Source organism: Parasteatoda tepidariorum, chromosome 2 (assembly GCF_043381705.1).
Source record: "Parasteatoda tepidariorum isolate YZ-2023 chromosome 2, CAS_Ptep_4.0, whole genome shotgun sequence".
In the NCBI taxonomy this organism is placed as follows: domain Eukaryota; kingdom Metazoa; phylum Arthropoda; class Arachnida; order Araneae; family Theridiidae; genus Parasteatoda; species Parasteatoda tepidariorum.
In genome coordinates, this window is record NC_092205.1 from 12,697,297 (window position 1) to 12,716,150 (window position 18,854).

General features: G+C 31.9%; 1 protein-coding gene across 2 annotated transcripts in view; it reads left to right on the forward strand.

The window, feature by feature from the left end:
- The window catches only part of LOC107455915 (calpain-A), a 64,939-nt gene that overhangs the window by 31,668 nt on the left and 14,417 nt on the right, over positions 1-18,854 (forward strand). For both annotated transcript variants that reach the window (XM_016073643.3, XM_071177177.1), the window contains exons 3-8: positions 3,030-3,170; positions 4,350-4,481; positions 6,102-6,295; positions 6,821-6,989; positions 12,642-12,722; positions 16,861-16,952. In XM_016073643.3, coding sequence (XP_015929129.1) covers positions 3,030-3,170; positions 4,350-4,481; positions 6,102-6,295; positions 6,821-6,989; positions 12,642-12,722; positions 16,861-16,952 — 809 coding nt within the window. The remainder of the gene's footprint in view (positions 1-3,029; positions 3,171-4,349; positions 4,482-6,101; positions 6,296-6,820; positions 6,990-12,641; positions 12,723-16,860; positions 16,953-18,854) is intronic.

Genomic DNA, 18,854 nt, shown 5'->3' on the forward strand with positions numbered 1-18,854 from the left:
TAGAGACTTCTGTTCAGCACAACGCATGCAACTTCTTCCTTGGCCTGCTTATTCGCCGGATATGTCGCCTATTGAGCACGTGTGGGATATGGTTGGTCGGCGTCTCACTCGTGATCCGCGTCCTGCAGTTTCCAAAGACGAACTTTGGTTGCGCATACAAGCGATATGGAATTCTCTTCCTCAAGCAGATATTCAACATCTGTTTGACTCCATGCCACGTCGTATAGCAGCACTTATTGCAGCGCGTGGTGGCTGCACCAAATACTGATTTCGGACGCTTAATTTGTTTCTTTTGTTTTGAAAATTTCATCATTTATTTGTATCAGTACAAGTCGTTTCTGCATTAAATTTCATTTGATTCTGATGATTCTTTCATGGTGTTGCATTTTCTACAAACAGCAGTTTAATAAAACCTGGACTTATTTCGTAAATGTTTTCAGTTAAAACTTTTATAATGGAAACGTCTTTGTCAAAAGAACAGATATAAGTATAAAAGGTTCCTAACTCCACCCAAAAAAGTTGGTCTTATAAGTGAAATTTTCGTGCACTTTATAACTATCGCAAAATAGGTAAATTAAGCAATCGTAAATAAAACATTTTGAAACAAGATGCCAAATTGAAGAAAAAAATAAATTAGGAAAAAATGATTTTATTTCAGAGAATTCAATCATTGATAGATCAATAATCAATCAATATAACTCAATAATCAATCAATATAACTCAATAACTCAATCAATATAGTACCTTAAACTATGATAAAAACAGCAATTTAGTAATCGCAGTAAATTTAATACTACTTTTTATAATTGTGTGCGAAGATTTTACAATTCGCTTAAAAAGTTCTCGTGTTGTAGTGAAATATGCAAAAAATAAAATAATTATTAGGGGGTTCAAATTTTGGATCGTTCTCCTGACCAAACTATTGGTACCCTACTTCCCAGATTGCGGCTACCCCATATATTTGGGGGGTCAGACATCCCAATCTGTCTAAAAAAAGTGTGTTTATTCAGAGAAAGTACGTTTTTGCGTTTGATTTTATTACTTAAAGTATCGTCTGCGCTTATTAATTAGCATATTTGAGATTATCCCCTGGAGCCATTAATATTGAGTCATAGAACGTGAAAATCCGATCATCACGTCAAAAGTTATTGAGGATTATATTTTTTTTTTGGCGGACTGCGTGATGACGTCTAATTACTGCTAATCTACTTTAGAGGATGCTAAATCATTTTACTGGATGAATTAGTCGATAATAATATAAATTTGTGCATTGTGTAAAATCCGACAGAACTGAAAAATGAAGACAGAACTTAGTTTTCAGGGAAATATCCCATTTAAATTTAATACATGTATTCGAGCAGTTCTGAATACAAATACATTTTTTTATTATGCAAAACAGCATTTTTATTTTTAGGCCATTTTTTTCAGCCTTTTATAGTTCTTGGTATTGATTATGAATCGATATCTATCTATTCTTTGAGAGTACTTTTATTTCAATTTTCATGTATGCCTCCTATTTTTATGCTTTCCGAAAACTACCATGTGTACACGCTATTTTTATATCGATTACCTCACTAACGACTTATGTACTATAAAACATATGCAACCATTTTCTTTTCCGAAATAATAATGCCTAACATACTTACTATAGAACTTATTACTTGTGAATGACGTTATTCTCACGAAAGAGGAATTATTTTTAACAAGCTGTTCATAAAATAATGAATTTACACTGTTATTTTATTTTTTTAATGCATTGCATCAACTTTTATTTTATTTTGCTGTCCTCTTTGTATCACCGTTTTAGTAAGTTTTTCCTCGTATTTTTTTTTAAAATCGATTACGGTAATGGAGTTTGTCGTAGAATAATTTTAGTGACTGATATGCTTTCACAACAAAGTATTAATAATTTATCTAGTAAATGTATTTTTTGTGGTAATAAACTTGTTACTTAATGTTGTTGGTATAGTTTAATTCAAGTTTTATGAGGCAAAGAGAAATGGCAACATGAAAAGCCGAAACCTGTAACTTTAATGGGATCATTGAAGTTTTAATAGAATGTCTACTTCTTATAGGAAAGATAAATATCTGCTTACAAATTTCCTGAAATCTCGTGACTTAACTAGCTAATATCTTTTTAGTGTGATTATTCGAGTTTTGAGTACAATGTCTATTTGAATCTAAATAAAAAGAATTTGCTTTGAAATTTCACGGAGAAAAGAAAGTATGTGACGTAAACTCCTTTATATACATATTTAAATATTTGTATCTTCAGTAAATGTTCATTTCAAGATAGAAACGAATTTTAAAATTGATGTAATAAATAATACTTTAACCTTTTTATTTTCAATTAAAATATTACAAAGAGAATGTTTTTGGACCTCTAGACCGTATTAAATTTTCAACCAATTTGTTTACATATGCTTCGGTATTTTCCAAATATGTGATCTACCTATGTAATAGACATTTATTTTCTTAAAAAATTGAGTTTTTTTTTAGTTTTGCTTTTGTAGTGCTATTGCTCGATATACCCTACACACTGCTGTCTTTTTTCCTTTTTTCTTTTTTTAAAAGAAAAATTTAAGTGCCCTGCCCGATATAATCTAAACTGATTTTTTTAAGGTTATGTAAAACTGCCAGGTATAACCTATATTTTCCTTTTTTAAAGGTAATTGACTCTGCCTGGCATACTTTACCACACTATACTATAATAGCGCCATCCATTAATCTATAAAGTAACTACACAGATCATATAATAGGACAACACCCATATTTCTCTAAAAAGACGTAAAAGTATGAAGGCTATAGAGTAAAAAAGTGAAAATTATTTTAATGACTTACTTTTTGAATATTTATTTTTAGAAATGGAATAGATAGTAGAAAGTTTACGAGGTAATAGAGAGATTTTGCATTCCCCTTATTCTACCTCTAACTCTATTTGATCTTCTCAGCGCATTAGCGAATATTTCCATACACTATTTTCTATATAGCATTCAAAGTATGATGATGCATTTTTGTGTGTGTCGCAGGATGATGAGAATGTTTTGCGGTCTCTAGCTCTGTTGAGGGTGGGCCAACTATTTATGGATGGAAACTTCCCGCCATTGGAATCCTCTCTCTATTACAGCCATCGATTGGTGGAAGGAAAAGTCACTTGGATGAGACCCCATGTAAGAGAATTTTCTTTTTATTACCAATATTTTCATAATACGAGGGCTGTTTTTTAAGTAAAGGCCGTTTTAAAATAAAAACCGAACGAAACAAAATTTTCATGAAGCAAATTTATTTTTTGATTCTACATACGTTTTTCTTTTTTTTTTTTTCAAAATAGTTTCCAGGTGTGCTTAAGCACTTATCATACCTTACAACTAGATTTAGTATACGTTCTTCATAGTAACTTGCCGCCTGCTCCCAAGAGGTCACGACCGTTTTCACGTCTTCGTCATCGTTGTACTGCAAAATGATGTTTGAAACATCGGAAAAGATGAAAATCACTTAGCTCAAGGTCCGGGCTATATTAGAGATGGTCCAAAACTTCCCAGCCAAAAAAGTCCAATAAAGTTCGGGACTGAGTTGTGGAGAGAGTCATTGTCATTGAGTGGGAAAATTCTCAGTCAGCATGTTAGTAGGAAGCTTCATAAGCTTCACAAATCTACCGGTGAATGCATGAGACAGAGAGGTTTTTGCCAACTAAAAATGCATCACTGACCATACCTCATACGCGGTGGGCGATTTGTTAAACTTGAACATTTTAAAAACACAGAACTGACCATAAAAGTTGCCTACACAGCTGTAATTGAGAACAATGGATATAGCGTTCGCCTTCCAATTAGGTGAACCCGAATCGAATCCCATCGATCGCTGGTCGATTCGAAGTCAGCATCCGTTTTGCACCGACCACAGTACTGACATAAAACATTCTTAGTGATAGACGGATCATAGACGGAGAGTCCCCTTGCTGTCGGGCTAACCATGAGAGATTTTTCTGGCTTTCCTTTCTATGTAACGCAAATGTGGTTAAGTTTCATCAAAAAGTCCTCCAATAAGGAAAATTTCTCTCAATAAAGAGTTCCCTTGTCATCTGGATTGGGTTCAAAATTACAAGGCTGCGGAGTTGAACATTAGTAGTCGTAAACCCCAAAAAAGTGGGTGGGCTGTTTTAAAAACAGTTATAAAAGAAATGCCAGGACACGACACAAGCACTCTTTGCTACGTACGCGTCACCTACTAGTGTACACAATAAAACTGCCCTTACTTCAAAAACAGCCCCCGTAATATCTGATATAATACTGATGTTTCTTTGTGTCAGTTGGATCTGTAGTATTTCCATTTTTTAAATTTTTTTTCAGGAAATGCTTCCAGAGCCCAAACTACTAATCGATACAATCAGTCGTCATGATATCGTGCAGGGTGTGCTCGCTGATTGCTGGTTTCTGTCTTCATGCGCAGCTGTTGCCCAAAGGCCGGACCTCATGAGACGGGTTAGTTCATTCCTCCTATCTCATTACGCCACCTGTTATATTTTATTAATGTCTATTTGTAACATTTACATTCTTTTAATTTTGATCAGATACTTCTTTTTAAGCACATTCAACGCGAATCTAAATCATGATGTGTGGGCCAGTATCATAGACTAAGAATATAGATCGGTAAAGACTTAAAGTTACCTGTGGATTCGAGCATGTTTTACGTGAGTCAATGCAAACCACGTGATTTTCACAACGTTTAATTCATTGGAAAGGCTACATCTAGTCTTGGGGCTACTTATTAATTTATAATGTTGAGATGATTTCAAAGAGGATATCAAGTTTTTAATTTAATCTACATTACTTATCATAAACTGTAAATTTTACTCTTCATATTTTCTAGAATATGAATCTACTATATAGTCCAAGAATATACTTTTTACCTTGATTATTAAACTGTACAACTCACAAGAAACATCAAAAGCAGTTTCTATTCAAATTTACATTGTTTAATCAAAAACAAATTAATGCTAACAATAAAGAGTTTTTTTTTTAATACGAAATTCGAAGCTATTTAATGCTTTGTTTACTATGAACGTTATGATACATGGTTAATTTCTAATTTGAAGTGTTAATGTGCCATCCAACAGATGTGTTATGCAAAATAAACGAGTAAATATTTTTCAATGTGCTATTCGTGCCAGATAAAGTAAATTCCTGGATACGAAGCTTAAATAGCGAAGTAGCGACTCGTTGCCACTTGGTCACTTTTTATTTAGCTAGGTAATCCAGGATTTTAAGACACAACGATGCCAAAATTATCCTCTTTTGTATTCTCTTGAATCTTACATTCTCTGGCAAACACCTAATTTAAATAAAATATCAGGGCGTAATTAGTCTAATGTACACGCAGGAGTCTTTTAATATTGTTGCTTTCTTCCCCAAATTTTCTTAGCTTTGACGTCTAATATAATATTTCCTTTTATCTATCTAAATAGCTCATTTAAACCTATGCCAAACATAGGCAGAATTTATTTTATCTATGCAATTTAAATTCACTAAGAGAAAATTTGTTTTTTGAACGGGAAACAGGAACAGTTTCCCGTACTTACTGGAAACGTTTAGTAAGAAGTAGTTCAGGGGCTGGAATAGCCTGGTTGGTAGGGCGTTGGGTTCATGTTCAAGAGGTCGTGAGTTCGATTCCTGCCAGCTGAAGACACCCCGTGCAGTAAATGGTGACTGGTGCACGTTAAATCTATCGGGTCACAAAGTCCTCCACATTCCTATAACAAATCATACCTCTGGGGGTGCTGAATTAGAGATTGATTGCTCTCTGGTTCAGGTCAAAATTACGATCTGTGGATGAATGAATGGATATATGAATGGGTGCACCCACTGGCAATGACGTGTGTGTGGCTGAACTTGTATTCTTGGCCATAGATGGCGCCACTGAAAAACAAAAAGCACACTCTCTACCATAAATTAGTTTGGTTTCACCTAGCAGGCTTGCTAGTAATGGCAAGTATATATAAATGGNTAATATTATTTTAACCTTCTATATATATATATTATACAATTGGAAAAGATGATGTGCACTGTATTTTTAAGTTGACGTCTCTCTATCTTTCTTTTTAGGTAATCGCACCATACCAGCCATTATACGGTATGGGTTACCGAGGTATAGTGAGATTCCGTTTATGGCGTTTCGGTAAATGGGTGAATGTGTACGTAGATGATCTTCTGCCGACAAGGGATGGAGAGCTGCTCTTCTCTCGATGCTCGGACAGGAGAGAATTTTGGGTGGCCCTGCTCGAAAAAGCCTATGCGAAGTATGTATGATGTTTTATCTTGTTATTTAAGGTGGTGATAATTGACATCGATTTCGTTTTCATCATTTAAGGATAAATTGAAAATTTTTATTATGGAAACTGAAAACTTTATCTGACTCTAGCCTTATTTAGCCTATTTTTTATCGATTATCTTTTTCTCTCTAATGACTTATTTACCATAAAACATACGCAACCATTTTCTTTTCCCAATTAATAACGCCTAACATACTTGCTATAAAACGCACTAAAGAGGATTTATTTTTAACTAGCTGATCATAAAATAATGAATTTTGACTGTCCTTTTCTACAATAGAAAACAGACCATTGTAATAGTACATTGAAGGTAGTTTAAATTACAAATTACCATAACATATTGTAGTTAGTTTAACTCATTAATTATCACATCAACTTGTAAGTAGCTTAAATTATCAATTTAGAGATCTTGCCATCCAAAATTTAAAATTTGACAAAGTTTTCTTTGTTTAGAAAGAATTGATAAAAGTTCCGGGACAATTATCATTCCAGATTGCACGGATCGTACGAAGCTTTAGAAGGGGGTCAAGCAATGGATGCTTTAGTAGACTTGACCAGTGGCCTTTCAGAGAGATACGATTTAGAATCTGCTCCACTGAACTTGTATCAGTTCCTGCTGCAAGCTTCCTCTGGAGGTGCCTTCATAACATGCTCCAGAAAGGTAATGCCAAAATTTTTTATCCCTAAAATTGCATAAGCATTTTTATATCATATATGTGAAGGGCAGATGTTTGGCAAACTCGGTGAGAGTCAGTATTCACATAGTAACTAAATAAGCATCACCGGAAAAAGTCGACATTCAGCATGCACTAACTATTATATTTTAGACCAGTTATCTATTACCAATCGCCGATCTCGAGCTACAAGTAACCCGTGGTTAACAAGTAGTTTGGTTGGCTAATCTTAATTCCATTGAGCTTATAAACCAAACTTAAGATTTTTTTAAAAAAAATAGGTAGTTCTTTTGGTAGATAGTTCACACTAGGTTTCGTAGTAGTACTTTATTTATGTCACACTAGAGCTGCCTAATGACACTACTGGCTACAGTCTGGGAAACAACCCTGAGGATGATCCAAAGACATACAATCACAATTTCGATCCTTTGCAGAGAGGAAAACGTCCTCACTTCAGTTGCTCGACAACAAGTGCGTGAAGTCGAGCACTTTACGGTAGAACAGTTTAACGAGAACCGATGCCGTACATACTCGATTCCTTCGTAGTTTGATCAAAGCGGTCACCCATTCTCTCACTGATCGCTATCAGTGATGCTTGACGTCGGTGATCTACTGAGAATCATGTCTTACGATCAGTTCACTGTGAGATCACAGTAGGATTTAAAAATGGACAAAAGGTACAGAAACTCAAAAGCTTCATAAGGGAGGCGATCAGTTTTTAGAATGATAATTTAAGAAGATATACACGGGGAGTGTTGAAGCTAAGCAATAAAGACATGGTTTAGTTCAAAATCCTTTGGAATCGAACTTTCTTTTCGACTTAGCTTATAACTTTTTTTTTAATTAGAAAAATTTTAAAAATATATTTGTTGTCCTCAAATTGTATTATAAATATAAAAATATAGATTTTTTGGCGAAATTGAATAATTTTATAGAAAAATGTTTGACTGTCAGCTGAGAAAGATTTATATCGACAAAACTACAAATTAGCACAACAAAACTTATGACACCCAGATTAGTAATCTTTTAACCTCTTTCTAATCTCTGCAGTTACCTTTATTACCTTATGGCCTTCGTTCTAAGAAAAAGTAATTCAGGTAGTTTCCCAAATAGTATGTCACGTAATTATGGTGATCCACTCCCGTAATGAATTGTCCACGACCTTCCAAATATCGGGCAGATGGCCATTCACTGTGCTGCCATTCTTTAATAATAAATATCTGACTAAACGATAAGCCGCTCTGTTCTACTTACCAAGCCCCCGGTTCATGTTTTATTACTGAATGCAGATGAGGACTGTTTAGCGCCACGCCTTCGGGAGATTTCGAGGAAAGAACAAAAAGATCGGTTGCAGTTACAAGGAAAGCGTGATGAATGCGCATGTAAAATGAAAATGGACATCGTTTGAAGAAATGAAATTTTTTTTCGAAATGTTATGTAACGTTTAAAAGACTTTGTGATGAAAATGTAATTCCTAGTTCTTGGAATGGGAAATATTTTCGAATAATTTCTTGTTGGTTATTATAATTAATAACCAACAAGAAATTATTCTAAAATATTTTAAAATTATGAAGTTTTTTTGGTAATGAACACGTTTGAATTGATATACATTAAAGACTTGCTGTTCGAACTTTCTTGAATGTTTCTCATTCTTCAATGGCTTTCTGGTAATTTTATAACTTTATGTATACAGGGAATCGTATAAAAACGATCTTTTATGATAAATTAATGAAATTATTCTCAAAAATGAAGTCATAAAAATATAGATACTAAGGGTTAAAATTTGAAAAACAATTATGGGAGAAAGAAACGAACAAAATCTTGTCACGATGCTTCATTACAATACTAAAGTATAGGTGGAAGGAAAAAGAGCAAAAGTATATTTCTCCCAATTAAATCTAAATGTACAAGAAAGCAAATTTTTGCTTTAATTAGATAATTAAACTTCTTTTCTTGATCATTTTAATTTCCGCTTCACTGGAGTTGACCTTGTTAATATTATTTTAACCTTCTTTTTTTGCAAACAATTTTTAATCTTTAATGTGTAGGCCCTCATGTAATATTTTTTTATATCTAAAAATATTTTAAGAACTCTGATTAAATAGTATGCACAGATAAAATATTCAGCTGAACTGATTTTGAGTAAAAATACATTTAGAGCTCTCCCAAATTAAAAGTGTGCAATCACACGTGATTGCCTCAAAAAACAGCAGCGTCACAAATAAAGATTAGAAAAAAAATACAAGGAAGGCGTTACAGATTACGAATAACAGGAACAACCTGCTGCACTTTTTGATTTTTATTGGTTGAAAGTGATTGTTTCATTCCCTTAAAGTGCTGAGCTGATGTTTAAAATCAGACTCAACTCATTTCATCATCAGTAACCATGGAATTAGGTAGGCAGAAAAAAAAAGCACAGAAGAAAAAAATTAAGAAAAGCACAGAATAAAACACATATTATTGATATTGTGTATTTATAACAACCGATTTAAGATGTTGAACCCGAAATTAATGCAATTAAATAATTATTCGAACGTAATTAGGTACTACATAAAAATAATTGACCCTGTTAACTAATATTTAATTTATAAAAATACTATCATGCATTATTTTTTATTTTATATTATAACCGTCGTTGAACAGCCGACCCAATTTTTGAATTTACGACTACTAATGTTTAACTCCGTAGCCTTTTAATTTTGAACCCAAACCAGAACACAAGGAAACTCCTGGATCAAGTATTGGGAGAAATTTGCCTTCGTGGAGGACTTTTTGTTATGGAACTAACCCGCATTTTCATTACACGGAGAGGAATACCACGAGAACCTCCCACGGTTAGCCTCTAACCCATGATTCGTGATCCACTGAGCATTTTTCACGTCAGCACTGTGATCGGTGCAAGCCGGATGCGGAATTAGTATCGACCAGCCATCGCCGGGATCGAACCCGTTTCGCCTCATTGGAAGACGAACGCTTTATCCCCTGAGCCATCGCGGCTCTATCATGCATTATATAATTATATACAATCAAAGTATGAAATTGATTTAAGCAAATTTTGAGAAAAAACTTTAAAACAATAAGTCAAAAAGGAAAAGTCCTAAAATTAGCTAAAACCAAATTTGTTTTATCTAAACAATTTAAATAAAAAGTTAGAAACCGAAAACAAGCAAAAACGAAATTCTAAAGATATGTATGTTAGCATTAATAGCACTTCATCAAGGGACACACTGTCTTCTAACACACTGGAGCCTTTCTGTAGTCAGTGGTTAAACCGGAAACTGACTGCGTCACGAGGGTCCATAATGGATAAACTAAATAAGAAAATCAAATCAAAAATTCAGATTCAAATATTCAATTTTGAATTTTTAAATTGCATTTTCTAATTTAGTTTATCCATTATGGGGCCTCAGGGAACAGTCAGTTTTCGGTTTACGTTTAACCACTGACTACGGAAAGGCTCCAGTCTGTTAGCAGACAATGTGTCCCCTGATGAAGTGCTGTTTTTACTAACATACATATCTTCAAAATTTCGTTTTTACTTGTTTTTGGTTTCTAACTTTTTATTTAAATTATATAATTATCTTAACAATTAAAATGATATAAAGAATTAAAAATATATAAAGTATCAAAAGTTTTTTTCAGTCAACTTCATACTAAACATTGCAATCTCGATTAATTCTTTCAAAAAAATATCTAATTATGAAAGAATAACGATTTAACTGCATCTATTTTGGGTTTGACACAATTATATAATAGTAAACGAGGTGTTTTTTACCTGTGCTTTTTACGAGCTTTTTCTTTCCGGTGCCCTTTTTCTCATGGTTCATGGAGATATTGGAGATTACAGTGTTTGCTTAGTCTGCTCGTGGAAGATTTGATATTTATGTCCACTCTTTAAGGAAATTTATGCACCATTTGTTCTCTGCCAATCGTTCAAGATAGTTATAAACAACTACTATTCGGTGATAAATGCCTGTAATAAGCTCACCCCCCTTTAAACCAATAGGTTCTAAATGCGCTTTGCTACATTCTGAATGGATCCATTACATGTACGACTTAACATACACTCTAAATGCTGTTCAAATACAAATTGGTTAGGAAGACACTAAACCACGAGATAGACTTTAAATTTTAAATTGCAAATGGAGGTGAAACAGAATTTGCCTCGAAAAGTTTCTCTCGCAGTTAAAAGTCCTCTTAAAAGGTTATAGGATGCATTTGTGCCACCTTCTTCTCTGATCCTGGAAAGTGTCACTGTTATCGTTACTGTTTTTCTGATTATTACCACACGTGTCCGCTGTTTACATGAGCAACAATTATGTATGCATTTTTTAGTAATTTTTTATTTGTAACGAATACTTATGATTTTTAGCAAATTTCAATGTCTCAAAGTTTGTTGGTTTCTTCATGTTCAAACTCAGCATTTGTATTATTATTTTAAATAATGTTTAAAAATGTTTTCAATATAATTAGCCAGTGGTATTTTTTTAAAAATTCTATTGGTATTTTTTTGTGCTTTAGAACATTATTTATTAAAGAAATAAACATGATTTTTTATTCGATAATTTTTATATCTTTTAAATTTATACTTTATTATAATTTTATATTATAACTATTATTTTTATGTATTTTTAAATCATAACATAATTTTTATATTATTATCATAAATTGGAGTTGATACTCTGTTCATAAGACAACTTTTCGAATTTCAATGATATAAGTTACTTAGTTATTTATAAAATACAGAACAAAAACTATACAAAAATGTTTAGGTTTGGTATTAAAACTAGATAACTCAAAAATATCTGTTTTGAAAAAAATCATAATGTTTCGAGTTATTTAAAAGTTGTCTAACTCTGCTGTCTAATTATCTAGTTCAAACTCTAACCGCTGAATTCCACATTCGATTAACTTTAATGTTATCTAGTTATGGTAATTTGAGTTATAACTAGATAGTATATAAAAAATATAATATATGTATATATATTATATTTTTTATATGAAAAAATATCTGTATTCCTATCTTGAAATCTAAAAATAATGTGCTATCTATACTTATACTAAACTCATGTAATGTTTCCATTTTGAAAAATGATACCTTGTTTATAAACACAATCCAACTTTTGCAAATATTCTTTTTAATAAATACATTTGATTGCATAATTATAACCAAATACAGTGAGTAATAGTTTCTAACGGAAATAATTTAAAAATTTTTTGGATTTGGTCCCATTTAAAAGACAAGAAAAATAAAATAAATATTTATGAAAAATAGATAAAATTAACAAAGTATGACCATCACATAATGCATTACACACTTATGTGTTCGTCGTAATTTAAATACATTAATGATATTAGCAGATTTAACGACGACCTAAACCAAAAATGTAACATAAATGTTATACACTTTTAATCCTTCTTAAATTATTAAACGCATGCTTCATTTTAAATGTAACCCGAAATGTTCAACATTTTTCATTTACGAACAGTGACAGAATAAGAGCTCTCTACATTATTAATATAATATTCATCCCAACTATTCTGCTCAGGTTCAAAAAATTATTCTAGTTTTTTAAGGTAATTCGTCAGAAACTAATTATGCAATTATGTATCTTTTACCTATGCTGTCACATATTCAGGGAGATTGGCAAATGGCCAATACCGCCGATTCCAATGGTTTGGTTTCTGGACACGCCTACACTGTTACTGCTGTAGCCAAGGTAAGACATTTTTTAATTCATCTTACACTGTAATTTATTCAATAAGCTGTAATATAATTGGTGCAGAAATAACAGTTTTTAAGTATAATAATCTTTGTGTTATTTGAAATTTGCGGCATTGAAGAATGGGAGCTACTCTCGAAGAAGTGATTAATTCTCACTTCTAAGTCTGTATCTTGTTAGTTAAAGATTTGTAAGAGATGTTCCTACAATCGTTTTTTTTTACGAATTATATTAGAGATTAATGATGTCATTAAAAGTAAGATCTGTTGGGTGAAAGTTAATTGCTGCTTTGTTAGCGAACACTTAATGATTTACGAATTAATAAACTTCCTTTCAAGAATTCTATAGCATTAACAAGGAAAACTATTCATTCATTTAAATTGAAGATAAGTTTTTTTGTTGAAAGATCACAATATCACAAGCTTATTTAAATCAAAAAACGAGTTTGAGCGTGAGTTTTTTTGCACGTTTTTGTTTATTATTTATGTTTGGTTCCTCATGTTATTACTTAACATGAGGAACCAAATCAATGTGAATAGAGCACAGGTAGAATCAATGTGAATAGTTTTCGTGGTTTGTGGAGGTCGCATCCCTAAATGTTGTCCCACATCCCTAACCCTAAATGTAAAATATCTGCTAGTTATGTAGTGTTTGTATATCGATTCTGATTGGTTGATGAAAAGTGGCATTTGTTTACGTTATCAACTGTTCTTTCCATTCTATTTCGAGTAAGCAAAACCCGTCAAGTATCAGTTCTCTTAAGTGACTCATGCGAAATTCTTTCTAAAAGATATCAATTCTTTCACTATATATTTACACAGAAACTCAACACAGGGACAAGAGCGAAGCCATGTGGGACATAAACAAATTAATTATGCATCGAAGTTGCCAGGTACACAAAACCAAAATATATCGCGGTTACAATAAAATACATAAACAAATGATAAATCAAAGTTATGTAAAAGAAGCAGACGAGAAAGAATTATATTTTAACTAATTCGATGGGCGATACGGCCTTGTATTTAATTAACTTCACGTTAATTAACATTCAAATTTATGTAAAGAAACTTAGCTCAACTTTAATACGCTATTTTGCTGATAAAGACTAGTTGGCGTTGACGTCATAGGTCACATGTGAGGGTGTGGGAGGTCTTCTTCTTCTTGCAGTGCAAGTACCCTATTGTGCATTTAAATTGTGCTTATATAAATCGAAATAATTCGAAGTCAATGTGTAGTAAGTACCAACCATGGGGAAAAATTGAGTGATTGTAATAAAATATTAATTAGCAGTCTAATTTATATGATCAACTCATAACTTTACCATCGACAATGTGATATTTAAATTTGTATAGACAATAATGAAGATATGCTTCTTTAAGCATCCTTCCTTATAGTCAAAGTTTTATTTAATTAACTTTTCAAATTGAAATGCCGAATTGAACTCATCTTTTTCTTATTGAAGGCTCTCTGAATTTCGGAATTTTAATTTCAATTATATTTTGAATTAATAATATTAGAGTGAAAAATCTTTCCTCAAACAAAATATCTTTTGAAAGTCTTAGAAATGAAAAAGTGAATTGTTTATTTTATTATCTACAATTTTAATCACTTTTTTTTTATAAAAAAAATTATAAATAAATCATGGAACTAGGGTAATAATGCAGGTTATCTAAAGATGAGGAAATATATGAAAAAAGGTCTTCGATAGTTATTCTACCCAAAATTATTCCTCTGTGAAAAAAAAAAATGTTGCTATATTTTCTGATCTCGAGCTAGTAACAAAAAATATTTAATAATTTAATGCAACAATTTTACTCATTTTAATGCAAAAATAATTAAACTTTTTTTGGGCGTGTTATTTAATAAATCAAAATAATCAATATAGTTTTGAGTTCATACAGTGTTGATAAGCATTTCGAAAAGTTCCGTACTTTCTAACTTATTAATATAAGTATCTTGAAACAAAGTAACATATTCAAATACTTTTTGAAAAATATCTATTAGAAAAACAAAACAACTATCGTTCTAATGAAAGTGAAAACATTTAGATTATCAGTTTTTCATACTTGCGTAACTTTAGTACATCAGAAATAAGACAAATTATTCAAAACAATCAGCCTATTCCTTCGAAAAAGAAAAACAAGGCTAAAATCTCCATTAACTAACATATCCAACATATATCATATTATGTAATGTACCCAAATGTCTGAAATAATAAGCACAAATTCATATTAATATGTTGGTATATATCATTTTCCCAGCCACGCCTACTATATCTGCAAATACAAAAAGCGTTTTGTATCTTTATTAGCCCAAGAAAAGTATGTATACAAATAAAAGAAAAAATGCCGTATAAACTGGCTTCTTTTATCTATAAAACTATACTGTAACTAATAATAATCTTAAATACTAAAACTTTGTATTTTCTTGTTCCATACTGCCCAAACTTGGTCACCATTATTGTAATGATTTCTATATACAACACATGAAGTTGTCATTGATTCATTACACGATAGTTAAAAGATCTAAATTGTGCTGTCATTTACCAGAAGATCCTCTTCAATTTGTAACTTTTTTAAAATAATAAGGAGTTAGAGGCCATAAGATGTACTATTTTGAAGTTTAGCTTATTTAGAAAAGTATTAAAAACCACACTAGAAAATTTCGTAGCAATTTTCTATTTTCATAAAATTTATATACATCTTTTATATACCTTTAGTTATATATTCTATGTAGATTTCTATACACCCAGTAATGCAGGTGTAGACGAATTAGAAGATCGTCAAATGGGGTAAGGAACATTTATTTACTAGAAGATCTTCCTCAATATTTTAAATTTAAAAAAAAAAGGAAAAGGAATGGAACCATAAGAAGTGCTATTCTGAATATAAGCTTGTAAGGGAAAACACTTAAAATCAGGATAGAAAATTCCATAAAAGCAGACAAGAATAGCAAATTTTCTAAATTTCAATGCGTGTCACGCATTTAAAATTATTTATTTTCAAAATTCGTTCAAAAGTAAGAAACAAAATGCACAATATTTATGCCGCTAGATCTCGTGAGCACTATTTTCAAAGAAGGAAGCGTGCATAAAGGATAACGTGTTTGGAAATAATAACCAGAACAACCAAAGTGTAACATTGCATGCAACTTACTCAAGAAACAGTTGTGATTTATAAGCCCTTCTATAGAGAACACATAAAAGAGTTTTTTATAATACTGAAGGACAAAAAAAGCTAAGCTTAAATTTTAAACTTTATATGCTTTTCCGATGAAGAAAATGCTTTAAATAGGACTGATAAGGGCACAAGGAAGCACTCGTTTTATGTAGGTTGTAGAGTACTTATTTTGTAGAATATATTTACATAAAATATATTTTGCAGTTCGAATCCCATCGTTGACATAACAATATTTTCTCCATTTCCTGCAACACATGAAGAGTTTCCAGTGGTCTGCACTTCCCAATTTGTGACCATTGAATTGGATACTCTCATTCCCGCATAGATGGCAGCACCGCAAATCTGCTTAACATAAAAAAGAGTAGTACTTACCATCTCTTACGATAGTTGAACAACCAGATAAACCAATTAAACCACATTTCATGGTCCATTTCATAAAATAACCTAACTCCAATTACGTAATAACCTAATGCCAATTACGTAACGAAAAACCTAGCTTCAATGTCATGCTAAATTTCTCATTTACGGTTTTGAAACCATGCTCGTAGTAAGTGGTAAAAAAGCCGCATAGTTCACTATTCAAGGTTTTTAACCACTCTAGCTTCAAAATCGTAAAGGTAAAAATGTTCTTTACAGTAAACGTTACGATTAATTGGATGGACAGACTGCTGCTGGTAATTCAGTAATTTTGGAATAAAAATTCTGACAGTGCCTGATGCCTCATAATTGAATAATAAAATATGGTACCTTTTTGCAGAACAAAGATCTATTTTCCCAATCCGCCAATCAGCATCGGCAATATTTTTGTTAAAATTTTTTTTATCATTATCTTTTTATTTGCATTCAGAAGTTTTATTCGACGCAGGAACTTTGCCTCTTACGTGTTAAGAACTTTTAAATAACACGCATAGTAAAATTTATGCATAAAGAGAATAAACAATATTGTTTTCTTTTAGGTTCCGATGAAGGAGGGGAACAAAGTAAATCTGGTTCGAATTCGGAACCCGTGGGGAAATGATGTTGAGTGGAATGGATCTTGGAATGATAAGTAAGAAACTTTAAGATAATCACGCAATAGTACAAGATGTTTTTGCAAATAAAAACTATAGAATTTATTTCGTAAATTTTTAAATATGTTATGAATAATTGCATATTTTTTCAAACAAAATAATGAGACTAGTTAATAAAGAACTACATCAATGTAAAATGATAGCAAAATTTATATAAAAAAAATCATCCCATAGATTTAAATAATTTAATTACTTCAAAACATTAAAATTTAAAACTTACCAAAGTGTTAATATTTTAGGTTAGGTTGTTTTATGGACGAGTTATTTGTAGGATTATTTCATAAACATCCATTATTATATCCCGATTTTGCATTTTTATAATACTACTTGGCTCGCTATCATTCGGCGATCGATCCCCGGGACTGCTTATTCAGTTCATTCCTAATTGCTACACGATCTGAGATCACTTTGCTCGATCTTCCCATCTTTATCTTATTTCAAACTCCTGCTTTTATGCTTTAATATCTTTCATACTTAATATTAATTATATTCGAGTCTAGATTTCATATCTCAACTTATCCAAAATTTTAACATATCAAATATTTGTTGAAATAAAGACTTTGCATCCCCAAGTCAAATGTTTTGATGGTTTTCCATTGATAGAGTAACATAACCTTGATGGTAATCATCAATAATTCCATCATGAAACATTATATTTTTGATGGTAACCAACATAGTAACCATCACCCCAATGTGGGAATTTGAACTGAGTTATGATGGTTCAACATAAGAACAGCAACTTGTTTTGATGGTTTGTTCTTGTTGAACCATCCGAAATTTCCATCTTTGTTTCTTAGAAGTCAAATGTTGAAACGATCATGAATCACCATCACCCCAATGCAAGAATTCAGACTGATTTTTGATGGGCCAACATAAAATTTTTTGCTTTGATGGTATATTCCTGCTGAATCAACCATAATTATTATTAAACCATCATGGAAATGCACTGTTGTACCATCATGGACCATCGCGAATTTCCATCATAACATCTTAGAAATCAAATGTTGGAACGATCATTAAAGGCCCGATGTAGGAATTCGGACTGATTTATGATGGTCCAACATACGAAGAACCAAATTGCTTTGATGGTATATTCCTGAGAACCAACAAGAATTCCCATTAAACCATCATGGAAATGTGTAGTTGGAACCATCATGGGCCATCATGGATTGTTGATCCATTAGAATCAAGCTTGTCTTGATGGTTAACCATCATAGTATTAAAGTAGCATTTTCCATCATAGAACGATGAAAGTTTGTTGGCATATCAAAAACCATGAACTCATAATGGAAAATGTTGGATGATGGTGACCGTCAAATGATGTTGGACCTGAAGCCAGTGTAAAGCGTCAAGATGTTTTGATGGTACCATCAAGAATTTTGAATTCGGTCAAAAAATCCGAAAAAATTCTTCAATATAAACGCATTAATTACTCAACTAATTTGCAATTTAAACAAATTGAGAAATCTTTTTCATTTTCAGGTACACGAACGAATACGTAGCTACAAAAAATTGTAAAGCCCCTGTTTATAATTTTCGCTAAACATGATGAAGCAGAAGTTTTTTTTAATTGAATTAACGTCAATGTTTCATGAGAGTACATTCACATTTGAAGGTGGGTCCAAAGTGATAAATCAGCTATTATTCGTAATGGCTAGTTGCGCAATGCGTATTTCTAAATGCACAATTCTTAATGTCCCTCAACTGTTCGGGCATTCTCATAGCGTCCACTGGTGAACCAGCGAAAATTTGAAATAATTCAATTCGAAAAATTAGTTGAATTTAAAAATTACTTCTTTACTAAACAAACGTAAAAAGTAGCTGCCAGGAATCGCTACAAACTACTGTTTTTTTGTATCATACTACTCACTGCACCATTT